This window comes from Centroberyx affinis, unplaced genomic scaffold, assembly GCF_046629955.1.
Source record: "Centroberyx affinis isolate AG114_WGS23_722 - 3 ecotype Tasmania unplaced genomic scaffold, CSIRO-AGI_Caff_v1 ptg004545l_1, whole genome shotgun sequence".
NCBI classification, from domain to species: Eukaryota; Metazoa; Chordata; class Actinopteri; order Beryciformes; family Berycidae; genus Centroberyx; species Centroberyx affinis.
The window spans coordinates 190,309-216,518 of NW_027282178.1; the positions used below are offsets into that span (position 1 = coordinate 190,309).

Below are 26,210 nucleotides of genomic sequence, written 5' to 3' on the forward strand. Positions count from 1 at the left end.
GTCTGTTTATATGTACATGTGTGTTTGAATGAGATTGTGTGTTATGTACATGACTGCATGTATGTGTTGTGTGTGTGTGTGTGTGTGTGTGTGTGTGTGTGTGTGTGTGTGTGTGTGTGTTGCCTCTTGACAGGTAGGTCCGCTGTGTCGGGGCATACTGGAGAGGATGGACTGGGTTGAGACACAGATACTCTGATTTATGCAGCTTTAGTCTGCAGGGCGTGATGATGATGGTGATGATGATGATGATGGTGGTGATGATAGACTAGGAGGGAGGGCAACATATAAAGAAACTGAAGAAACAACATTGAAAAAATGGGAAAATATCTGAACTAGTGGCTGTGGAACAGAATAAAAAATAAAAAGGTCCTTGACTTCAGAAGGCAGGAGGAGTTCAGAGCTTCTAAATCACCCGCTCGCTCCCTATTCTTTCTCTTATTAAAATATCAGGTATTTTTCCTCTTTCTTTCCCACCTTCCCTCCCTCACCCCGCCCCACCCAACCCCTCTTCCCCTCAGTCCCTCATGGCCCAGGCCGGCCTAGCTTAGCTGCAGGAAGGGCAAAGTTCGGTGTGGATTCTGGCTCGGTTACATAAACTGCAACCTCACCAACCTCGTCTTCCTTGGCCATCTTTTCCTCCCCAAAAGCTCCCTTACTTCTCCCGCTTATGCGTCTCTCAGTCCTCCATACGCCAACCGGGACCATACCAAAACATCCACGTGTGTCCTTACTGGGCTTCCGTATGTGGGAGTTCCTTTTTTCCAACCGGCTCGCTGTAGTCTTGACGGGGGTTAGCTACTCGGGGGCTGGACCATGGGGAACCACAGCACAGCGGGACAGAGGGACAGACAGGGAGGGATAGATGGAGGGATGGAGGGCTGCCGTCGTCCTACGCAGGGAGAGCAGATCCTCCGGCCCGACTGCGGCAAATAGTCTGTTTGTCTCCGCTTGTCACGATATCCGTCCGCCCGTCATCACGTCCTCCTTGTCGCTCTATCTCTCCCTCCCCTCGTCTGTCCGTCCCTCCATCGCTCCTCCGCCGCCATCTGTCCGCTCGGGGGGCCTGAAGGGGCGCGGCGCTAAGAGAGGAGGGCCGTAGTCTCTGAGGATAGTGTTCTTTATGTCATTCTTTCTCTCTCACTCTCTCTCTCTCTCTCTCACTTTTTACACTCTTTCACTTGCGTTCAAAATACTTTCTTTGTCATATGTTCAAAAAAACACACATGCTCATACTAACACGTACAGTGTCACATACAAACAAACGCCCCGTCGGTCAAACACTGGTTCAGCTGTCTGTCTCTCTCTCTCTCTCTTTCCCTCTCTCTCACACACTCACACATGCACGCACGCACACATACACACGCACACACACACTGTGAGGCTCTCTGTGGAGGTCAGTACTGGGGGCGTCTGTGCTATGTCCCATCTTCCTCCTCCTCCTCCGAACAGTAGTCCCGCCCCTGCGTGCATGCACACACACACACACACATGCACACGCACACACCACAGATGAAAGAAAAAGAAAGTACAGTGATTGAAGAGAGGGATAAGAGAGAGGCAAGATAACATCAGACCTAGATTAAATAGCATTTGCAAATGCATTTCATGGTTTGCCTTAACCTAGTTTGGCACCGAAGTCAATTAAGCATGCTTAGTGACAACTTACACGGCACTAACTGAATTGTCCTGACGTGGCAAAACCCCACCCACCTGGCACTCCAATCAGGTTTAAACAAACACCGATCTATTTGCAGCTACCGATGGAGAAAAAATATTGAGGGCAGCCACATCGTTTTGTTTCCTCCATCAAGATACGGAGCTAACTCAACTACTTCCTGTTGTGTATATCATCCCCAGAGTCTGTCCAACGTTCTGCTTCCTTTAAACACACTGTATTCAGTCCCGTCTCTATCTCTCTCTCTTTTCAAAAAAGGCTGCCTCAGTTGCACAATGAAAAAACACTGACATAAGATTTGTTTTAAAGGAGGAATGAAGGAGAGATAAAAACAGGATGCAGCTTCTGAAGCCAAATCCAACCACTATTCACTGTTATTTCACCCTACTACCTAACCTATTGTCAGGGACTAAAGCCACTGGATGGGTATAATTCAGGTAGTTGACTAAAAGTGGTAATTGTTCATCATTGCAGTGATAACCTATTCCTCCCCCACACACATGCATAGTACGCATAATTTAAGGTTTTAGGCACAGGAATGTCAATGTGGAGTAATGGTGTTGTTGTACAGCCTGTGTCTTTAAATGTTAAGACCCAGCTGTTTCTTTAAATGCTCAGAGACCCACTCCCTGCCCTCATGCACACACACCCCCACTACCAGGAGCGCGCGCACTCACACACACACACACACACACACACACACACACACACACACACATAAGCCCCCCTCACCTTCTCAATCTTCTCATCCAGCATCCTGAAAAATTCCTGCTGGCTCTCTGACGTGTGAATACTGAGAGGGAGACAGGGAGAGGGGGGAGGGGGGAGGGAGAGAGAGAGAGAGAGAGAGAGAGAGAGAGAGAGAGAGAGAGAGAGAGAGAGAGAGAGAGAGAGAGAGAGAGAGAGAGGAGAAATTGAAATGGAGCAAGATCGAGGGGGAGAGGAAGTTGGAGGTTGGAGGGGAGGAGAAGAAGGGAGGCAACAAATACATCATGAGAATTTTCCATTACACCCCCCACACAGCACCAGCACACACACACACACACACACACGCAATCCTCACTACAGTGTGAGAAAACCTTGGGTTGAGAAGCTGTGGAGGAATTTAAATAATTATTTTATAGTAGAGTATTAACACTGTCTCTAATCCGAAGACTAAATACTCTACAGCCACCAGCAACCTATATGGTAATCTACACAGACTCATCACAAGACATGCGCGCACACACACACACACACACACACACAGTATGCAGTAGGCCAAAAGGCAGCATTACAAAAGCCAGAAGCAAAATATACAAATATAACTTACTTGGTACATTATAATATTAACATACTGATTTCACGTTGCATCTTAAGAGACAGTTATGAATGAATAATTTATTAACAATATTTGTGAGGAAAGTGTGAACGTTATTAGAGTTGAAAAAGCCCATCTGATCATATAAAAAATGTGCATACATATCCAGTCTGTATTTACAGATATATACAGACTGCTGCTGGCCACTTACTTAGTCTTGTTGACGTTTGCTCCAGCGACCTCTTTGTGCTGTTTGCCCCTGTACTGCACACTACTCTTCTCCTGAAAGACACACACACACACACACACACACACACACACACACACACACCATTAGCTCTCATTACCAGCTGATAAAAACGGGTGAAAAACAAACAACTCATATCAGCAAACAGTCACACCGCTGAAAGCATACATCACTTCAGACCTGCAACACCAAATCAACTCCTCTCCCCTCTCTGGCACTCCACAACAGTCTCAGACTCAGGACATGGGGAATGGATGCAGGCCAGGTACAATGGGTTATTCAAACAGAGTGGACGGTCACCTTGCATAATTTCCAGCCCACGTTTTTCCAAGCTTCATGTGGAGGTTCCTGTGAGACTGAAATGTTGCTGCGATTCTAATTCTGGTTGGTAAATCAACCGAAAATACACTAACCTGCACCTTTCACACCCTGCCATCAATCTTTACTCTTTCAGCCGGCTCCTGTATATTCAGTGAATTCCTCTCTGAAAGGAAACACCTACAATAATGACAAGTGGTGAGAAACAAATACTGGTTTGACCACGTCTAGCGGCTGTGGGCTGCGCTGCCCTGGTCTAGATCCATATTAAGAACCAGGATGCTTCTCACTGCTGGTCTGGCCAGGCAGAGCGGAGGGAGAGCCTGGCCTGCGCTGGCCAGGATCCAGGCCTGTTGGCCGGGGTGTGAGAGTCCAGGAGGCCGGGGAGACTGACCTGCTTTACTGGACACGCAACCTGGCTCCTACTTCACACCACCTTATTTTGGGATTCAATTACAATTAAATACGTTGTTCAGGATATAAATGGATGCAAGCCTTATATTTTGGACTTTGGTGAGGTTAAATTTGAACTGCTGAACCCATAAAGTATTTAAATAATTTTCGTCAAGAGGGATTTGATAGTCTAGAAGTTATTTGTGAAGTTATTATCACCAAATTACTTCATAAATGACAGTATATCAAACATGAGGCATGTTTATGCAGAAAAATTCATTGTTTTATATTGTTATTGGAGCAGAGAGGGTTAAACAGACTGAGCGAGTGGCCCCCACATTCCAAACACACCAACATGTTGTCTCTACCTGCTTGTGAGGCACCAGTGTGTGTGTGTGTGTCTGTGTGTGTGTGTATTTGTGTGTGTGAGAGAGAATGTGTATGTGCTGGTTGGAGGGGATGGAGGAGGTGTGGACGTATGCGTTTGGCACAAACATTCGTCTGTTTGCTTGAGCTGATGAACTGTCAGGGAGAGGTCTGCCTTCGTGCGTTGTTGATGGGCTGTCAGTGGATGGTTGTGTGTGTGTGTGTGTGTGTGTGTGTGTGTGTGTGTGTGTGTGCGTGTCTCTCACCAGGTTCTCCTGGTTGCGTGCATTCACCCGGTCCTCTTCTCCTCTCATGTACTTCACCTCCTCCACTCCCTTCATCTTGTATTCGTCTGAGCAGAGAGAGGGTTGCAGAGAGAGAGGCATGATGATTAAAGGAGGGAAGGAGAGGCAGGGGGCAATAAACAACTGCCTGTATTTATCAGGCCTCTGCCAGAAGAAACACTGACCAGGTCTCCTCCGTCCATCCTAGTCAATATGATCTGAAAGGCTAAACTAATTTAACTATGTCGTATTGGCTTCACTGTACGTACATTCACTGTATCATATACAAATTTCCAATCACTACTCATTGATTCCAATTAGCCGGACCAAGTTAATCAAATAACTAAATTCTGATACAGTGTGTTAGAAAGGGCACATGACAGCTGAAGCATAGGTAGGAAGACCAAGACACTCATCTTCGCTCCCTTTTGGCTATAGCTACTCATCTAAAGGGAGACAGGAAGCGAAAAGAGAGACTGAGAGAGCAAGAGGGAATACATGTGTAATGCTGTACGTGAAGAGAGAGAGGAGAAAGAAGAGAAACGGGTAAAAAAGGAGAGGGAATAGATAAGAAGGAGCAAGCTGGAGGGGATTAAAGATCAGTTGAACAGCTTCTAGGCTACACAGACCGCTTAGGCAGAAAAGACGAGCTCTGTGGAAATGCGAGTGGCAGCACTTCCACAAGACTGCACCACCACATAGTGCCGTACGACGATATAATCACAAACACCGAGCCAGCTTAAAGGATTCATGTGTAACATTTTAACATCAATAAATCATTACCACATTAACTGAGACATTAGTATAATTACTGTAAACAAACGAGACCATCACTGAGAAGACTGGCAGTCTCTATACCAGCCTACCAACATTGTGTGCCACCGGGTCGGATTCTGTGGGAAATTCGCTGCACTGCTTTATGGCAAAAAGGGAGATTGCGTTAAGTCACAAAACAGCAAGTGAGACGCTGTTCTTCCAGCACATAGTTTCAACTTCATGTTAGCTTACTCGTCGGAATGCATATCCGCTGTTATCAAGGGCTGCTGTTGCCCTCTCAAGCGTGACATCATTTTTCGGCCCCAAATAAAGGATTATGGATCCCGCCCCCCTTTCTGTCTAACATGAAAAGGGGTGAAACTGATTGCCTTTAACTACGTCCAACACTAATATTGACTATTTCTGCTTCCTCTATTATGTTTGTTTATGTGGATTCTGATGGGTTTTGAAGCTGTAATGAAAAAATTAAATAATGGCAGCCATACTTAGCTTAGCATTCCAGCAGTTCATGGCTTTGTGAAACAAGGATAACATAGATCATAAGGAGGATAACACACTATCCACCTCATGGTTATTAGCGAAATAGTTTTAAAAAATTCAATAACATGTTAAAACATGTAATAACTTGTCATTTCTACTGACATTATTTCACTCATTTTAAGAACAGAACAATTGGCAAACGGGATCCAAAAAACTGGATCCAGATATAATCCGAAAGCCCAGAAATCACAACACTTGAGGACTATTAGGTTATTTCCTTCTTCTTGCTTTTCAAAACAAACACACACACACACGCACACAGAGAGAAACAGGAAGCAATGGGATTCATGGGAAATCATGTGGTTTGAGAAACACTAGTGCTAACAACACCACTGCCATGACTCATGACTCATTTGTTTATGGTAATCATACAGCACCTTTAAGTAAGATTGCACCCCACCCAAACCTTGAGCAGAACAATACAGGCACCTAGGCATTTCTGCTGACTACCTGGTTGCTTGACATTTTACTGATAAACCGGCCGAGACGCTGATACACACACAAACGTGGAGCCGCGGACAAACACCCACCTCCGCCTTATCTGTTGCACACTTTGTATTGGGAGAGAGGGAGGGAGAGGAAGAGGGAAAGGGCACCTGTGTTATGCAGTCTGTCTGTCTGCCTGTGTATCCGTCTGTGTTTCCATGTGTCTGTCTGACTCTCCGTCTGCATCGCCTTGTACCCAGCTGACGGCTTCACTCCTCCTTCTCTCGCTCTGTCACTCTCACTCCATCCCTCTGCTCTGCTCAGGCATTCCAGGAGGGAGCCTCGCAATCCAGTCTGACACCTGGATCACCTGTGTGTTTGAGTGTCAGTGTGTGTGTTTATGTGTGTGTGTGTCTGCCTGTGTTTCTCCAGTGTCTATGTGCGTCACTCTAGAGCGCAAAACACGGGCTTCATCATCATCCGTCAGACAAACACCGTTGATTTGGAATGTTTTCAGCCCCAGTGAACTCTGTCCTCACACAAAGAGACAGAGAGAGAGAGAGAGAGAGAGAGAGAGAGAGAGAGAGAGAGAGAGAGAGAGAGAGAGAGAGAGAGAGAGAGAGAGAGAGAGAGAGAGAGAGAGAGAGAGAGAGAGAGAGAGAGAGAGAGAGAGAGAGAGAGAGAGAGACAGAGAGACAAAGAGACAATGAGAGGCCTGGAGGATATTAAGAGGAGGAGGAGAGGAGAGAAACAAATGCTGTCTACTTTTCGGTTGCTTGTCTCAGGAATGTAAACAAGCCGGAGCAAAACAGCTCCTGTCTGAACACGCACACACACACACACACACCTTTTTAACACTCCGCAGGCTCACCAAACTAAGCTCTGCTTTGTAAACATGAAGTGCATAGGGTGCTGTAAGAGGAAACTGTATTAAGAGCCATTTCCTCCTCTCTGCTACATACTAAAGGAGCAATCCACATAAATTTCAAACTATGTATTCTGTACCTTGAAGTGGACACAAATGAGTAGGAAGGAGTAAATACAGCTGCTGCTGCTGGCTATGTAAATAAATCCAAATGGACAGTTTTAAGCAGGAATTGGGAAAATGTAATTGTGTCATTTGAGTGAGCTGCAGCTCATAAGTTGAACTGGTTGAAGATTGACAATACGCTCTGTTCCTATTTCAGTTTATTCACCAAACTTAATGTGATGGAAATAGATAGATCAAAGTGACCCAAGCTTACACCAATCAAGACTCATCACATCAAAGACTTTGCTTCAATCTAGACAAGACTGGCCATGCAGTGTGTGTGTGTGTGTGTGTGTGTGTGTGTGTGTGTGTGTGTGTGTGTGACTATGTGTGAGACAGTCATCATCACAAGAAATGACAGGGGTGTTTCGTCACACCAGTGCTTGGCTAGCTTTGGGAGAGGGAGAGGGAGCGGGAGCTGGAGAGAGAGGAAGATGAAAGGGGAGAACTATTTTGAGAAGCAGTGATTTTGTGATGTGGACATCTTCCTCATCTCTGATTAGAGACTGGAGCTCTGTGCCGACCTGAAGGTGCCGACAGTTCCTCTGTGCGTGTGTGTACGTACGTACGTACGTACGTACGTACGTGTGTGTGTGTGTGTGTGTGTGTGTGTGTGTGTGTGTGTGTGTGTGTGTGTGTGTGTGTGTGTGTGTGTGTGTGTGTGTGTGTGTGTGTGTGTGTGTGCGCGCGCGCACATCCATTTCTATTTCAGATACTGGTGTGTGTTTGAATCAGCACATTTGTCATTTTATGCAAGTATGTGGTGTTTATGTGTGTGTGAGTCATTTTAATGTCCGTCTTTGGGCTTGTGTGTGTGTGTATGTGTGTGTCTGTGTGTGTGCGTACGTGTGTGTGTCTGCTCTCACAGCTCTAGCTGGCCTGCCTGTCCTGTGGCTATGTCACTCTGTCCTTCCTGCTGTGTGTCCTCCCTCTTAGCCACTCTGGCTCCAAGCCTTCACCGGCCTGGCCATGACATTTACACTTGCACATGCAGTCTCTCTCTCTCTCTCTCTCACACACACACACACACATACACACACGCCAACTAATTTACAATGTCAAGGGCTACAAAGACGATAAGGCGCTAAATCATGAGCTACGTCACATATCTAACCACAAGTTTACTAGGTCTAGAACAAACTTCTACATATAACTGGGGGTCAGTTATATGTGCATTAGACAAGAGACACCATTCAGAAAAGATGCTTATATGTTTATATTTATATTTTATTATTACCCTGAACAGAAATAAATGTCTGGCCTAATGGTGGTGGGGAGATAATTGTGGAAAGAGTGAACAGGACAATGAGAAAAGACATTCTTATACATCTGTAGAGTGCAAAACACTTAGACCCTTAATCTAACTCGGGGCCAAAGGTCAGTCTGTGCCCAGCTACGGTCTGGTACTTTCCCCCTGGCACTTGAAACAGGCCGAGGCCGTTTTACTAGATTTCCAGAAGAGGAGAGGAAATGCTTATTATGTAACCTGGACAAGGTCGAGAACGAATTCCACTTTGTGTTTTACTGCCCTTTGTGTGACGACCTGAGGCACACTCTATTCAGGCAAATCCTTCAAATGAATCCAGAAGTGTTTTGGTTCAGTGATGAAGGCAGGTGGTAATTTATGTTCAGATCTAAGATATTTGGGTTTGCTTATTTCTTATATGAAGCATGGAATAGATGGAAAAGTCTAGTACATGTTTAAGTGAAATAGTGCTTCTTTTTGTCAAGTCCATCTTAGTTGGACGTCTACTACATAATGTATATCTGAATTACTTATCATTTTAATTTTAATCTTGTCTGTTTGTGATATAAGAACTTGTTTTCTCTGTTCTGTTTCATGTAAACAGTGTCCTATAAGCCAAAGTGGGCTGGGCACTAGATTTGATGTATGACACTGCAATAAAAATCAATCATCAATCATTATCATCAGTTGGTCTTTCACTGCTGCAGACTTCTAGCAAATGAAATGATAATGAAATTAAACCGTTCCACATTGCTGGTGACCCCCTGCGACCCCCTCAGACCACACTTTGGGAACCACTAATCTAGAACTATGTGCTACAATGAAGAGCCTTATTATTATTAATAGGAGGAGTCATATTCACTGAGAATGTAACGTTTTCTGTTGCCACTGACCTATAAACCTAACATTCGCACAATGATAGCCTTTCTCTGCACCATCACATTCCTGACCCAGGCCTCATGGGATTACATGATACATTGTGTACACACGCAGAGCAACTTCCAGCCTCCACGTCCCACGCAGGGTCAGCCTGATGTTGCTGAGATCAGTGGTGAACTATTGGGCCTGATGGTGTGGACCAGACTGCCGATATATCAGGCCGATATTAGCCAGTAATGTAGAATTATCAGCCTGTAATGACAATCCACTGCCGATATGATGGAAGTGGATGATGAGTTCCTCCCAGCAAATTCATCAGTAGGGATTTCAATAGAGAGTTTTAGGGTAACATGTTGTTTAGGAGGCTTTTCCACCTTGAGAGGAATAGCCTAAATATTTAGGGGAAACAAGGAATCCTTGTCATTTTTTGGCATGAAAATTGTCAAAATTAAAGATACTGAAAATGGGCACAAAATGCAGTTATGGGCAGCTTCAGTAGAACATTATTGGTATCGGCCTTAAAAAACCCATAATGGTCAAACCCTTGTGTGGACTAGGTCCAGGTTCAAAGTCATGGTAGTGTCGGTGTAGTGTAGATGATCTAGGTCTGTTCAGTGTTAGGAGCGGTTGTAAAGAGGTTGGTCCAGGGACAGAATAATAGGGACAGAATAATAAACTTTAATAATAATAATAAACTTAATAATAAACAGAACTTATTGTTGAGCAGTCTGTCCTGGGCCAAATTCAGTGAAATATCTACATAGATAGATAGATTTTTATTAATTTGTCGTGCACCACATGGTGCCCAGAACAAGACACAAAGACGTTGAGTTCCTCCAAACAAACAAGAACCAGAAACAAATAATAATCTAAACTTATAAATCAAAGTCATACATTCAAATAAACAGTTTCCATGAATCCAGAAGTGTTTTGGGCACACTAAAAACTTCCTCTCTGAAAAACCATTCCAACTTAACATCATCTCCTAACCAGAACAACTCAGGCTTCCTGTTTTGCATTTTCTCTTGGGTCCTCATATAACGTAGAATGAAACAAAAAATGAAAATCATCTTCAACAACACCCAGTTCACATACAGTAGAGTCTGCAATAAGAGGTGGACACTTGATAATCAGAACACCACACCTGCTCCCTCCCAACCCTATTTTGTCTACATCTATGTGAGGTTTCTACACAGACGCTCACTCTAAATATGGAATAGTAACATCAGATCCAGTGTGAACCCAGGTTTGAACCGGGCTCCTCCAGCTGACGTTCATTCAGCAGACGGCTAAAATAAACAGTGAAATTGACATGGCACTGTATTGTGTATATGTGTCAGAGCACCACGCACCCAAACACATATACATAACACATACACAGTCTCCGCACACTCCAACTGTGATTATTGCACACATCAATAACATGATGTTGTGGAGAGTGTTGCTATTTTCTCTCTCCAGCCTTCAGTGTTTGTGTAATGGAGCTCAGCCTTTCCGGTTATTGTGTGAGAGCGAGAGAGAAGGGGGAAAAGGGTGAGTGGTTGGAGTCTGACAGAGCAGGCAGCCAGAATATCTGGGACACACACACACACACACACACACACACACACACACACAGACTGATTGGCACACAATCTGTTGGAGGCAGATCAGTGTGTGGGAGAGGAGGGCTCGCTCTCTGACCAAATACACTGATACAAAACACACAAAAGCATTCATGTACACAAACACGGTTACAAGCACAGTGACACACATTGACTGGAACACAATCTATTGGGGGCACATCTGTGCGTAGGCGGGCCGACTGACCACAACACACCGATCTTTTCCTGCTCGGTCGCAAAAAGTACACCGGGTGAAGCCAGCCAGTTAGACCGAGGTGGTGAGTTAAGCGGGAAAGAATGACTGTATGCTACGACAACTGAGAAGAAGCTGGAGAGGCTTTACTTAGAAAGCTGGAAACGGAGAGGAAAGAGAGGAAAGAGGGGAAAGGGTGGATGAAGAGAGAGGAAAAGGAAGGAAAAGGGGGACGAAGGAGGGAGATGTTATATCAGGGGCCTGTGATAAGTCTAATCCACACAGTCCAGGTCAACGGATTCTTCTGTCCTCCTCCTCCTCCGCACACACACACACACACACACACACACAAACACACACACACTAGTCTGGCCCAGCCACCCGCCACTCTGCATTCCCTTCAAGCACACTGACGGACAGAGAGAGCGAGGGATAGATGGGAGGAGGGGGAGGAAAGAGGGGAGGTGAAAGGACACAAGGCCATGACCTAATGTTGTGCCAGAGAGGAGAGGAAAAGAGCTGCAGAGAAGCAACACTGGGAGAGGAGGACCGGAAGGGGGGGGGGGGGGGGAATCCAAAATAGAGAGAGGGAGGCAGGGAAGGAGGGAGGAAGGGAAGGAAAACGAGGCCTTGAGCAGGGGAAGGGAAGAGGAGATCTAATTGAACAGAGAGGAGGGGAGAAAAAAAGAGAAGAGCAGCAGCCTCAACACACGTCATTCTCTTCCCTTCCTCTCTCAAGGAACACATTCCCCTCCTCCCTCCCTCTCGTCTCCTGCCTCGTTCTGTTGTTCCTTGAAAAAAAAAAAAAGAGAGGAGGGGGGAAATAAGACTGGGGAGCAGAGAGATTAGAGGGAGGGGTGGAGGATGAGGGGAACAGGCAGGATAGAAAATACAAGGCACAATAAGAGGGAGGGAAAGAGTAGTAGCACGCTGCAAGTCACAGAGAGGTCATGCAAGAGAAGAGGGTGAGACACAGAAGAAGAGAGAGACAGAGGATCAGAGGGAGAGAGGGATGATGGGAGAGAGAGAGAGAGAAAGAGAGAGAGAGAGAAGGGAGTAAGTGGACCTCCTGTGGATCGTCATCTGCCACGTCCATCCGCCCGCGTGTGGTTATACCAGAGTGTTGCTCCTAATTCTTAATCGCCGTTAATCCCTCATCCACTCTCTCCCTCTCCAGCTCTCACTTTCATTTCTATCCCAGCCAGCCGGCCAGCCAGCCAGCCAGCTATAATTGATGCTCTTAACTAGATTCACGTTCTCAACTACATGCCTCACTTTCTCTTTCCGTCTACCTCTCCGTCTCACTTCACCTCGACTTTCCTTTCCTCTCGCTCTCTCTCCAGTTCCAAGCACTAAAACATTAAGGGCCTTGAAGACACGCAACACCTGAGCTAGTGCCGAGCTATGCTGCACGACACGACAGTCACTCCAGTCTCACTAATAGGTTACTGATGTTTCCCGGCTCACAGATGCAGTGTCAACACAGATGAGTCCTATAAAACTGCGGTGTTGATAGTAAATGTCTGGAATGGAGAACTTAACACTCTGCCAGAGGATTATGCCCTTCAGTGAAGAAAATATATGGCGAGGGTAGACAGGGCAATGGGTCTACACTGAGCAATTAACGGAGTGAAATGGAGCTGTGAAGCTTTTATTGACCTGTCTGTGTGTGTGTGTGTGTGTGTGGGCACGGCAACTGACCGGTGAAGAGGTCTCCGTTGCTGTAGGCCTTGCCGCGTCCCTCCTCATCGTTGGGCACGGCCGACACCTGCTTGGCCGAGGTGCAGCCCATGGCCTCACACTCTGAAACCTCTCCTCATCGCACTCTCACCTGGGGGAGGGAGGGAGAGAGAGAGAGAGAGAGAGAGAGAGAGAGAGAGAGAGAGAGAGAGAGAGAGAGAGAGAGAGGAGAGAGAGAGAGAGAGAGAGAGAGAGAGAGAGAGAGAGAGAGAGAGGAAAGAGAGAGGAAAGAGAGGAGACTTTTTATACACACACACAGAACCTATTTATTTTAAGCATGTTCTTTTGCTTTGAAGTGCCAATTCGCAAAACACCAGTGTTTTTGTTGTATTTTGGCGACATCAAGGTGCTAAATCAGTCATTGCTGTGGTGTTTCTGCACAGAAATCCAGTTATCCTTGGATTTTCTGTTGATGAAGGTTGAGTTTCTGTAGGTATTGGTCTCTTCTTTGTTCAGCTATGACGGCTATCACCGGCAGTTGTGGCATTTCTTCTTCTATTTATTCCAAACAAACTGCAGTTCCTACTGCAGGAAGCATAAAACACATCACTTGCTGTGCAGCAGAATAATTTTCTCCAGAGAGACCTATCTGACATCAGGTGTTTTGAACAGCAAATGCAAAAGCTTTCATGAACTGCGTGCAGTTTGAATCACTACCATAATATATATCAGTCAGTGATAGAGAGGAGCAAAGCGGACATTTAAAATATGAAAATGTCGCTATGACAAAGTTTGTTTCGTTCCAGTTCCTCTAAGTTAATCAGTAATCCACTGCTACATCGTAACACTGCTATACATTAACTATCCCGGGTCTGTTTATGTTTAGCATTAGTATTTTTTACATTAACATCTACACAATTGCGCATTACTACTTTAACCCATGAGCGCTTTTGTTCAGTCTAAACATTTCCACTGCCACTGTGTGTGGAGAGCAGGGGCAGCAGAGTGGCCCAGTGGTCAAACAGACCAGACGACCCGGGTTCAGCCCCCGTGTCGGCGAGCATCCGGCCTGCTGAAGTGTCCTTGAGCAAGTAACTGAACTCCTACCAGCAGCGGGGGCGTTGCTCTGCACCCGACCCTGAGCTCTGATCTCGGGGGCAAAGCGAAAAGTGAATTTCCCATCAGCGAACGAAAAAGTATCACTTCATTATCATTCAGACGAGAGGAAAGTAACGACTCCCACCCAGCAGGCCAGCTGACACAGAGCTGTTGATGTCTCTGTCACAGTGGAGCGTCACTGTCAGTCAATCACACGCGCTGTCATGGAAGGCCTCACGCTGTCAGACACATTACACTATAGATAGTCTCAGTGTCACTCACACACACCATATGCTGTCAGTGACAGAGCCCAAATAACTGCCAGTCACAAAAACCTGCACACATACACACACACACACACAAATACACGTGCAGAAGCAGCCTGGCTCAATGATTAGCCATCACCAAAATGAAAATCTGCAGTGCCAGTAAAGAAGTGAGAAGAAGACTGGCAGATGAAGAGAGCGGAGGGGGTTTGGCAGAGAAAAGCCGTGGTAGGGAAGGCGAGGAGGCGGGAGAGATTGGAGAGGCAGAAACACGAAAGAGACAGAAAAGACAAAGCGAGCCAGGGAGGAGGTAGGTGGTTTGAGAAGGAAAAAAGAAGAAGGGGATAGGGGAGAAGGGGGACAGAGAATGGCTGGGATAAAGAGAGGCCAGAGAGAAAGAGAAGTACAGAGAGAAATGTGTCGAGCTTCAAAAGACCGCCGCTATCCCTCCCTCCTCCCCCGCCCCCTCCTCCTCCTCTCCTCCCTCCTTCAATGATCCTCGGAGCGTTTGAAGTTGACAGGAGGCCAGTGTTTACTCCTGTGTCGAGGCTACTGCAGACCAGCCTCCACCTCTCTGGACACAACACAAAGCACCAGGTGTACAGGGCGGAGGGAGTGGCTGCTCTGTGTGTGTGTGTGTGTGTGTGTGCATACATGGGCATTGTATGACTTGCTGTGTGATTGTGTGACAGAATGTAGTCTTTTTGTGTAGTTAATGCTGCTGTCAATGTGTGGTGTGTGTGTGTAGGGCTGCAACTAACGATTATTTTCATTGTCGATTATTTTCTCGATTAATCGATTAGTTGTTTGGTCTATAAAATGTCAGAAAATGGTGAAAAATGTCGATGTCAGTGTTTCCCAAAGCCCAAGCTGACATCCTCAAATGTCTTGTTTTGTCCACAACCCAAAGATATTCAGTTTACTGTCATAGAGGAGTAAAGAAACCAGAAAATATTCACATTTAAGAAGCTGGAATCAGATCATTTTGACCTATTTTTCTTAAAAAATTACTCAAACCGATTAATCGATTATCAAAATAGCTGGCGATTAATTTAATAGTTGACAACTAATCGATTAATCGTTGCAGCTCTATGTGTGTGTGTGTGAGTGTATGGAACGAGCAAATTTGTGCATGAATCTCTTTCTCAACTTCCCAGGTTAAATAACATTAATCTCTGGAGGCTGAGCAGAGCTTACACATGACTTTCTCAAAGGTGTATGGCGTGAGAGGGGATTGTACCTGGAGAGAGAGACAGAGAAGATCAAGACACACACACATACACACACTAACACACAGAAGATTGGGATGTTTCAGCCAGCTGCCTTCTAAGCTCCTGCCAGCGGTGTGTGTATATATATGTGTGTGTGGTTGTGTGTGTGGTGTCACCTGTGGCCTGAACGTGAGGCCTGGTCCAGAGAGCAGCTTATCAGCCAGTTCCAGGCAGTCTGGGACGCCACTTACTAGTATAGTACTACCACTCTGGAACAACTCAATTACGGCTGACACACACACACACACACACATCACATGTACACGCACAGAAGGAAGATGGTAATCCAGTCATAGGCACGTCTTTGCAAAAATACACTAGAGGCAAGTTTCATAGACAGACAGAGAGAAAAATATCTTATCCAGCATAGCCTGTCTCTCAACACTCTCAACAGTGTTGTTTAAATGAGGATCCTGCAACAACTAGGACGAGGCAGTGGCTGGTGTGTACCCAGAAACCCTGCCTGAGGGGTGCATGTTACCTGTCAGGGAATCACAGCAAAGTGCAGCACTGAGAAAGCGACAGAGACAGAGAGCAAGAGAGACAGAAAGAGAGAGAAAAAGACAAGCAGGTAATGAGATAGAGGAGACAGAGAGAGAGAGCGGTACAGGCTCTCTTAACTCTGAGCTAATAGTGTAGAACTGAAGTGAATATTGGATTAGCCGAGCACAGAGACTCCCTTCTGAAATCGTTGAAGGAACTGTATTGAGAATCTGAGTGGCCTTGATGGATTTAAACTTTCAAAGGGTCTTCACTGCGTGGGCAGCATCTGTTTGAAAGGCTTTGATTTGTGTGTGTTGAAACATCAAATTGTGAGTAGGAGCAGGCTAAAAATAGGCCTAGCAGTCACAGAACTATTGTTGCGCGCAGGGATAATGCTAGGCTGTGTGAAACTGTAAGCCAAGCAGCTACTACTTTGGTTATACATACAGTATTGGCTACAGTCTAAATAGTAGGCTGACTATAATAAAGCCAAATAGACAACAATGAAGCTGAACGTATGCCTAGAATAATGTAACTGACTCAAAATTGGCATGTTTCTGGGGTAAGACAAGATGTTGGACAAAATCAGGCATCACAGAGGCCTCAGTTTTTACTCAAGAAATCACTGTGAAATCATTCATTTTACAACTGCTGCAGTGAAAATATCCATCACAGGGTTTTCCTCAGTATGTACTGATCCGAGGTCGGAGAGAGATACAGAGACCTGAGGCATACTGATGAATTTGGGTGCTACATTTTAATCAAAGATCAAGTACTTTCAAGGCCCTCCGTTCATTTTCAAGTACTTTACGGCCTTATTTTAGTTTTCTCAATTGCACAAACTTTCAAGGAGTTTCAAGGCCTGTGGGAGGAACCCTGCTGGATTACACTAAAACACAAAGGCTTATGCGGCAAAAGAGTATTAGGTATTGTTGCAAATGTGGCAATGTGGCGCTTACTGGACCTTTTCGTGCAAAGCACTTTACAGCATCGTGAGTGCATACACTTTTAGCATGGATGACCCCAGTAGGAATCAAACCCACAAACCGGAGTGTCAGTACCAAGCCCACTGAGCCATCCAGGACCACAGTGGGGCGTTGCACAGTGTTCGGTCAACCCACAGGGCAGCTGGACAATGCTGCTCTATGTTAGCCTACTGCAGCAGATGTGGAAGTGTGTCAATGGGACAAGCTTACTCTCGCAAGTCAGCTAAGACCCTGACACCAACCATCTCACTTCCTCCATCTCTCTTCCCCTCTCTCATATATACCCCCCCCCCCCCACACACACACACACACACACACAAACACACACACACACACACACACACACACACACACACACACACAGCTGAGCGAACATGATCTCATAAACATCCGATGTCTGAAGGGGATAAGAGTTCTACAACTGACTGGCACACAACCATCCTAAAAGATCCACGCAATCGGCTCCAGATGCTTAACATTCATCCTGGGCATATTCGCCGAAGCAAAGTAGTAGCCTAATTTAGAGATATAAATAAAGCCATGATGTCAGCCAGCAGGTCTTGCGTCATTTCAACTTGAACCTAAAAACCGGGTTTGGCGAAGAGAGCCATCTGTCAAGAGGCGACATTTCACCCCTCGAGCAATCTTGAGTATGTCAACTTAATTCTCCCTCCTCACACACACACAAACACAAACATAATAAAGGCCTAGGCAACACAAAAGGCCCCCAACTTTTATTTAAAGCGCATTGAGGCCCAAAGGCATTCTTAACACGCGGCAAATAACCAAGCCCTTATAATGAGCATAATTTGGGAAACACACAGGCTTGCCTATGCCTGCATACCTGGAGGCATGACCTACTCTCAGTTGTGTGAATAAGCCTCCTTTACAAGTCAGTTTGTCAAAGGAGGAACTCAAAAGGACTGTGGGGGGAGATGTGAGTGTACACGCACACACAGGGCGTTTGCTTGCGTAAATACATAACACACACACGCGCGCATCACACACATACACACACACACACACAGGCTGAGCAGTGTGCAGTGTGAAGGTTTCTCAAACATAGAGCTGTGCCAGAGGCAGCGTGAGCGACCACAGAGCCTGAAAAACTGGCTGAACGAAAGAGAGAGAGCATGAGAAGTACTAGGGGGCAGGTTGGGAAGAAGCTAGGGGTGTTATTTTCTGTATGTATTTCCTTCTATGTTCCCTTGATTACTTCCCTTCACAAACCTACTGGGAGTGTCTGGGTGTAATTAGCAAGGTGGCTTTCTGGTAAGAAAAGAGACTGAAGGCATGGGAAGGGAAGTGATGACTTTAGCCCCGGTCCAAAGCCACGGGGAGACTGGAAGCTCCGGGGCAGATCTCTGGGGCCACTGACAGTGCCCCAGCCTGTGACGGAGGACCACAGATCAGAGCGTCACACTCTGCCTCACTATGCTGTGCTACTGAGTGCTGAGCAATGCTCTGCTGGACTGGACTGCTCTGTATTAAGCCAAGCTGGACTGGACTAGTCGGTGCATTGCTGTACATGCTAGGGCTGGGAAATATATCGATATCGTGATATGAGACTAGATATCGTCTTAGATTTTGGATATTGTAATATCGTGATATGGCATAAGTGTTGCCTTTTCCTGGTTTTAAAGGCTGCATTACAGTAAAGTGATGTAATTTTCTGAACTTACCAGACTGTTCTAGCTGTTCTATTATTTGCCTTTACCCACTTAGTCATTATATCCACATTACTGATGATTATTTATCAAAAATCTCATTGCGGAAATATTTTGTGAAAGCACCAATAGTCATCCCTACAATATTGTCGCAATATCGATATCGAGGTATTTGGTCAAAAATATTGTGATATTTGATTTTATCCATATTGCCCAGCCCTAGTACATGCTAGCGGTTCTCTTGGTTCTGTGGCACAGTTTGGCCAAATCCACTGACTCGTCACAAGTGTCCCATGAGGTCAAGTAGTGCTGGATATATGAGGAGAGGTGGCAAATAGAATGTGCTGCTGAGTAAACAAGTATTTAACTGAAAATATGTGTGTTCATAAATGTGCAATTTGTTCTTTTTTTCTGTTTACATTTGAGACATTTTGCCAACATTCTTATTCAGAGAAACTTGCAATAAGCGCAACAGCAGCAACAAAAAGACTTTGATTCCCAGATGTCTAACCTTATGAAATGAATGTAATAATTTTGTTTGACATCTACTTTCTAAGAGCACAAAATCTAAAAAGGTGCGCCTGAGCTTGCTTCGCGAGTCACGACTCCGCTGGTGGAGAAGCACGACTGTGTGCTGCACTGTGTTGTGTGTGTCTCTGCCTCTGTCTGTGACAGGGCAGAGGTTCAGTACGACGCCTGGGCCAACGCGCCATAATATTTACTCTAGCCAGGGAGCAAATGCTGCACCTCTCCTCTTGTCCCAGTTTAAGCACTCCATCAGTCTGACAAGCCTGGGAAGCCGTGCCAACACACATACACACACACACATATACACACACATTGCCTGGTAGACACTCAGCCAGTAAAGGTTTCTCCTGAGTGGTGTGGTATTGCTTCAAGTGTATGTCTCCATTCTCTCTCGCCGTCTGCTGTCGTGTGAGCAGCGCCTCTTTCCTCTTTCTCACTATTGTAATGAGGGTGAGAAGTGGTCAGGGAGGGAGGGATGGGGGAAAAGGAGGAGAGAGAGGGGGGAGGGAGGGAGGAGGGAGATATAAGAGCTCCTCTGTTCTGTTTGGTGAAACCGCGGCCCGGCCTTGTGACTGACAATGAGAGACACATACACACATAAAGAGATAGCACATAGCTGTGGCATGTGCTGGTAAAGCAATGAGTTCTCAACAAGTTGTTGCATACATATACTTTGGCAAGAGGCCTATGTTTTTACTTCAGGCCCATAAAACCAGTTGAGTTGAAACTGAGACGTCTGCATGGCTCTCACCATTTCCTCTCACTACTGTGGCTTATGGAGAGAGAGAGAGACAGAGACAGAGAGCGAGAGGGAGAGAGAGAGGGGGAATGAGAGGGACAGAGAGAGAGAGAGAGAGAGAGAGAGAGAGAGAGAGAGAGAGAGGGAGAGAGAGAGAGAGGTGAGCAAGTACATTTCAGATCACTATTAGTCACCTAACCCCATAGATCAGTAGAGTAGTCTAATTGACATCAAGCCTAATGTTCTTACAGAGCGGTCTTGGGCAGCATCTTGGGTCAGGTGGAAACAAACTTGTACTAAAATGGATTGTTCCAGCCGTAATATAGGCTAGCCTAGAGGATAAAATGTCTCTTCTAAGGTCTGTGTCTGGTTAATGGCTCGCATTTGTACCGCTGGGTCCTCCAGTGCGAGACCGATTCCCTGAAAGAGCAAAGGCAAGCACCCATGCCCATGTTATTCTTTCCAATTCCATTCTATTCTGCTCTTTCCAATCGTGACAGCAGGTCAGAGCCTGAGGTGATAGGTGGGTGAAGAGCAGGGCCAACAGAGTGGAAAAGTAACTCCTGAAATCCCTTAGCGATATCAGGACTTCCTCCTGGGCTGACATGAAACACACACACACAACTCACTCAGACCCTGAGCTGTCTTACAATAAGAACCAAGCCTTGGCTTATACATGCATCAGGTAACCAGGGTGGGTCGTTAACACCAGTTATCAGTCAGTAGTGGTAAATTTTGGATGTGTGCGTTACGTTTATCTATCCTACAAACCACTTTGGCAGGCACCCAACCAAACTACGGATTGGAGATCCTATTCTATTCTTAAAATGTAATTAACAGGTATATTTTGGGACTTACCAGCCGCTGTGGTTTGTAGAAAACAGAAGTTACTTCCCTGCCCTGGCTGCCACTCTTTCACAGTGGAGGGAGTGCTGCTGATTGCTGGTGCTGGACCTACAAAAGGTGTGTATGGCATGGTTAATGTTTGTGCTATCTTTGCAGTGTGTGTGTGTGTGCGTGCGTGTGTGTGTGTGTGTGTGACTGCTCATTCATCACGTTTCCTAACAGACAGTTACACGTGGCCGGCAGGCTAGACCTACTCCAACACGGCAGCTACACAAGGTCAAACCTGTTTATGTCTTCTCATCCAAATCCATCTGAATTGCTAACAAATCAACCCACATGTGGCTTAATAAAAGAATACCACCATGAATATTCATTAGAAATTACCAGTGCTGAAGAAAATAAATATCAATCTATGTGTAATTGGCGAGTATGCTGCAGGATAATTGGCAAAGCAGTTTCCTATGTGTGTCTGTGTGTGTGTTTTCGCTAATGAGCCTGTGATCCTGCAGGAACAGCTGAATAGAGAGTGTCCGTGTTGCCAGTGAAAAGAATACATTTGAAATATATGCCTGTTTTAGCCCTTAACCAACTAGCTGCAAATGAGCCTGTGTTTCATGTCTCAACATGGCTGGTGTGATTTTCCAAGTATTATTCTTTCAGATGCAAAGCAGTGCTTTTCTCTGTCCATTATCCTGCACAGGGGCACACACACTGTTCCAGTATGAGTAATGAAACCATTCAGTCGATAGAGCCTTCAATAGTTCCTAATCAAATGCTCAAGAGACTAATGGCACCTCACCTCGGCTTATGAGGCATAGTGACCACAGACAGTTGCAGGTCTGCATGTCTACAAACAATACCCATCAGTACCATACTGATTTTTGCTAGTCGTATCAATGTTGAGGTATCAAAATGCTTCCAAATGTTTGATTCTTACAGTGGCATCTCAAGTTTTCTAGTGGACTGAATTAATGCATTTTCATTGACAAAGTCAATTGAGCACCATCTGATTCCATTTAGAAAAGCAACTGGCCCGAACAGCCGCTACACATAAAATAATTTACTCTATCACATAATTCAATGTACTTTCATTCACCACAAGGTATTGATAAATGGAACCTGGTATCAAATCTGAAGTATGGGAACCAGGTTAACCATCCCTGGTTACCTTTTCATTTGCAGAATAGTTTTCCCATCTTTTTTGACTGGTATAAATCTCCATTATGTAAATTCATGGTAGAAATCATATTAAGTGGTATCATACTGATGTAAGCATAAGGGAGGTTTATAAGAGATGTTTTCATAGTTTATTCATCTTTTTTATTTACTTTTTTTTATTTATTTAACTACATCACTGATCGGACCCAGTACTTGGTATCGAAACATTTTCAAACATACCTCACTCAAGAATGTAGTAGGTATATCATTTTAAGTTATTTTAATCCCATCATCACTTATCTTAATATCAAAAGTATGGGCTCTAATGAAAGCTTGAATGCCCCATTCTTTTCTCACATCAATCTCAATCAACAGTGAAGTGTTGTTATCAAGGAGCAGGCCTGCAGAGATCCTATCAGAGTACTGTGGATGTTATCTACAGTGGAGATGAGAAACCAATACATTCTGTCTGATGGGAATACACTGTGCAGAGATTCACACTGCACTTCTGACTGAGAATAGGACAGAGAGGAAGCAAAAATGCAGGCTTTTGCCCACAGTCCTGGACCCTGTGCTCACACCCCATCCCAACTGGACTCAACTGGATCACAAACTACAATGTAAACACAGTCAGAGACACAGACAGGCACTGCTCCATGTGACAGACACAAGCACACTAATGCATGGATACAGACTGCAGGCTACAAGTCCAAACGCTGCTGACTCAAAAGGAGAACAGACAGAAGACAGACCATCGGCACAAACAGCTCATCACCACTGTTCTGCATGTCGGCTGCAGTGCTGCGGCTTTGCGATTTAGATGGACAGATAAAAACAAATATGCACACGCCAGAAATAACAATACAGATGATAATGACACAGATGCAGTCTTCTGGTTCCTTGTTACAATATAACAGCGCTTGAGCTTTGATAATTCAGTCAGATAGACACACCAACCAGCCAGCAAGCAAATCAGTCAAACTGAAAGACAAACAGAAGCTAGAGGGATCGAGTTGTGCTGGCCTTGTGCTTTCTGCACTGCAATATAGACTGCCTCATCTGACACCTGACACCGCTCAGCACTGCCTCCGAGAGACCACCACACACACGCACACCGTATGCAACACAGTCATGGGAACTCCCTCCCACACACACACACACACACACAGAGAAGACATCCTGGTAACCATGGAAACCCTCCTCCTCAAATGGTGACATCACAGATGTTGCATCATGACCCAAACGGGCCAAACAATCACCCCAACTGCCATCAAAATCGTCCCAATCAGCCCAAGGTGAAGAGGCCACAGGGTGGACGGCTGGACGGCCAGATGATGATGAGTGAGAGGATGAGAGGATGGGCGAGAGAGGACAGGAGGACTAATAATAGATGCCCCTGCCTCGGAGAGGGAGAGAGAGAGGCAGAGCGAGAAAGAGGGGGACAGGCAGAGAGAGAGAGAGAGAGAGAGAGAGAGAGAGAGAGAGAGAGAGAGAGAGAGAGAGAGAGAGAGAGAGAGAGAGAGAGAGAGAGAGAGAGAGAGAGAGAGAGAGAGAGAGAGAGAGAGAGAGAGAGAGAGAGAGACTCCTGTATTTCAGTTCAGTGGGCTGGCTGCTGTCTCTACTGCTAGCCGCCGGAACCAAAGCCATATGTGAACGAATCATATGCACGCACACACACACACACACACACACACACACACACTCTCTGCAATGAGCAAGTGATGGCGAGAGAGAGGGAGGGAGGGAGAGAAAGGCAGATGGAGGCAGATAGATGAAACCAGACAGATAAATCAAGAGTAAAGGAGGAAGGGGGACTTGCAACATGGTCATCCAATCACAGGATCTCTGGTCATCATCATCCTAACCTATATAACCCTAATGTAAGCTGCTGGTGACAGCATGCTATGGGCTGTAATGCTGGGCAAAACAACCTACTTTCACACCAGGGTGCTGCACAAAAACCAAATGGGCGTAATGGTCTGGTGCAGTTCACATGGGGGAACCTACAGTAGCTGACAGCCATATGGCACACGTACACAAAGCAGACGGGCAGGCAATCGGGAACTCAGTAACTACTGGATCCACTTGGAAATGTAATGTGTATAGTCTAGGTCTGCCCGGTTGTTACCAAGTGGGCTGTAGCAGGACTAGGGGCTAGGTAGATGAAGCCAGGAAGTGTGTGTGTGTGTGTGTGTGTGTGTGTGTGTGCGTGTGCATGTGCATGCCTGTGCTCCTGCAGGAACAGTTGATTAGAGAGCGTTGGCGTTGGCAGTGAAAAGAATACATTTGTAACAGTCCTATTCTAGCTCTGGCTTACTTTTAGCCAACTAGCTGCAAATGAGCCTGTATATCATGTCTCGGTTTGGCCAGTGTGACTTTACTAATTTTATCCTCTCAGATGCAGAGCGGTGCTCTTCTCTTCCCTCTGAGCCACACACACACACACTGCTCCAGCAGCCATGAGAAATGAAACCATGCAGCCAACAGAGCCTTCAACAGTTCCTAACCAACTGCCAAAGAGACTAATGGTGATATATGTGATGGACAACAGAAAGCAATGGCTTCTCCCATTATAGCATGGAAGCTGAGAGTTGCACAGTCCAACTGCTACTTAAGAGTATTTGCAAACAAGAAGCAGCAGACCAGAGCCTGGGTATGGGCAGGTCAAACATGACAGTGAAGCAGCAGACGGGGCCTGGGTAGGCAGGTCAAACATGACAGACCGGGCCTGGGGAGGGAGGTCTGTCCCGGAGCTCGTGCAGGGCAGAGAGTTGCAGCTCGGCTAAACAGCTGTGTCCAGCTGCGCTGCGTGGAGACACTGGGCGCTTTGTTCCCCACAGGGAAAGGCAGAGTTGGGGGCAGAGGGAGCGCAAACGGTCTCCGTGTGTGCATACATACTTTAATATCCACAAAGGTTAACGGTCTGTAGCCTCTGCCAACCCAGGTCTGTCTTCTCTGCGTGAGTTTTTTCTCCAAACCAAACGGCCTTACAGTGGGCAGAGAAAGGAGAGAGGGAACAGCGGGACAGGCTGGCACAGCCAACCAGGATGTGTGGAAAATTTGAAATGCACTGAGCCAGCGCTGTCCAAAACGAGCACATTCACACGTACAACAAATGGAAATCGCTCACTTGAATCTTCCCATGTTTTCGCCTAAATGTTAAGACACGCTGCCATAATGCAGCGAACACCACCAACACAAAACATCGACTAAAGCGAAGCCCAAGATGCAGGAAGGAAAGCGCCGGGTAATCACGGTACACACTCAGGAAACAACAACAAAAGAGAGAGCGCTAGGAAAGAAAGAAATTATACGCGAGCACATGTGGTTTTCACTGGTGCAGACGACACCTCTGGGAGACGGTTAACAAGTAATACACATTCGTACTTACTTTGATGAACCGGTTCCGCTCGGTCCACTGGAGAATAGCCGGTCTTCCGGCTGTCTGTCGGGCGGGATCTGCGCTATGGAGACTGGAGAGCTCGGAGCCACTAAACTGAGCGTAAACTGTGGCTTGCGTCATTTCACCAGGATGCCACTATTCCGCGCAGCAATGCAGCCATCTTGCTGAGGAGGAGTGCCTCACCAATCACCACTGGACTAATGTTGTTCTGTGTTATTTTGGGTCCAGCAGGAAAAGTGCACGACCATTCTCTGTTATTATTACCAGTGATGTAGTGGTGTATAAAAATGTGGGTAAACTATGAGCTCATGTGGGCGGTTATCCTGAGGTCAAGCACCCACAAATATTGTCAGAAAAACGTTGTTTTCCTTTCTTAAAAAATAAAATCTTCAGTATAACTTTGATTAGTTTGACACTGCTTACTACTACTCATACATTTCTCAGACTCAAAAGGTGGGTGAATTGAGTTCAGGTGGGTTTACACTTGGATGCAACAAAAAACATGCATGTGGTCTGTTTGATTTAAAAATAATTTATATTTTTAAATCAAACATTCACCATCCATTTAACTATTCTGTGTTTCTCTAACAGGCAATGTGTTTGGCTACATTGCCGATTGCTCTATACCATTAAACCCACCAAGACATGGGCTGACTGAGCCATCATCCAATTAGTGCACTCTTTACACTCTCATAAAGGGGCAGAAACGCTTTAGTTTTACAGTCGAATAAAGTGACCCCACTTAACTGTTAAAGAAACGGACCATGGCTAATTCTGCCATTCTGTCATCCTACTAAAGTAAACTTA

General features: G+C 45.7%; 1 protein-coding gene across 4 annotated transcripts; it reads right to left on the reverse strand.

Moving 5' to 3' along the window:
• Window positions 1–514: 514 nt before the first annotated feature.
• On the reverse strand, window positions 515–25,523 carry LOC139665370 (uncharacterized protein C1orf21 homolog). Of its 4 annotated transcripts, XM_071544368.1 has the most exons (7): window positions 25,392–25,523; window positions 20,855–20,950; window positions 12,980–13,109; window positions 4,566–4,651; window positions 3,187–3,257; window positions 2,408–2,468; window positions 515–1,460 (listed from the first exon to the last, which is right to left on the reverse strand). In XM_071544368.1, the coding sequence occupies exons 3-7, from the start codon at window positions 13,068–13,070 to the stop codon at window positions 1,416–1,418; spliced, it is 354 nt and encodes a 117-aa protein (XP_071400469.1). In that variant the 5' UTR covers window positions 13,071–13,109; window positions 20,855–20,950; window positions 25,392–25,523; the 3' UTR covers window positions 515–1,415. The 4 variants fall into 4 exon arrangements, with proteins under 4 accessions (XP_071400469.1, XP_071400468.1, XP_071400471.1 ...); XM_071544367.1 differs by lacking the exon at window positions 20,855–20,950 and having other exon boundaries at window positions 25,392–25,517; XM_071544370.1 differs by lacking the exons at window positions 20,855–20,950; window positions 25,392–25,523 and having other exon boundaries at window positions 13,013–13,070.
• Window positions 25,524–26,210: the final 687 nt, after the last annotated feature.

Coding starts and splice junctions, on each gene's coding strand:
- LOC139665370 (XM_071544368.1), bottom strand. CDS start 13,070: ATGGGCTGCACCTCGGCCAAGCAGGTGTCGGCCGTGCCCAACGATGAG. Junction 4,652..12,979: donor CAACGGAGACCTCTTCACCG/GTCAGTTGCCGT, acceptor CTCTCTGCTCAG/ACGAATACAAGATGAAGGGA. Junction 1,461..2,407: donor TGGATGAGAAGATTGAGAAG/GTGAGGGGGGCT, acceptor GCATGCACGCAG/GGGCGGGACTACTGTTCGGA.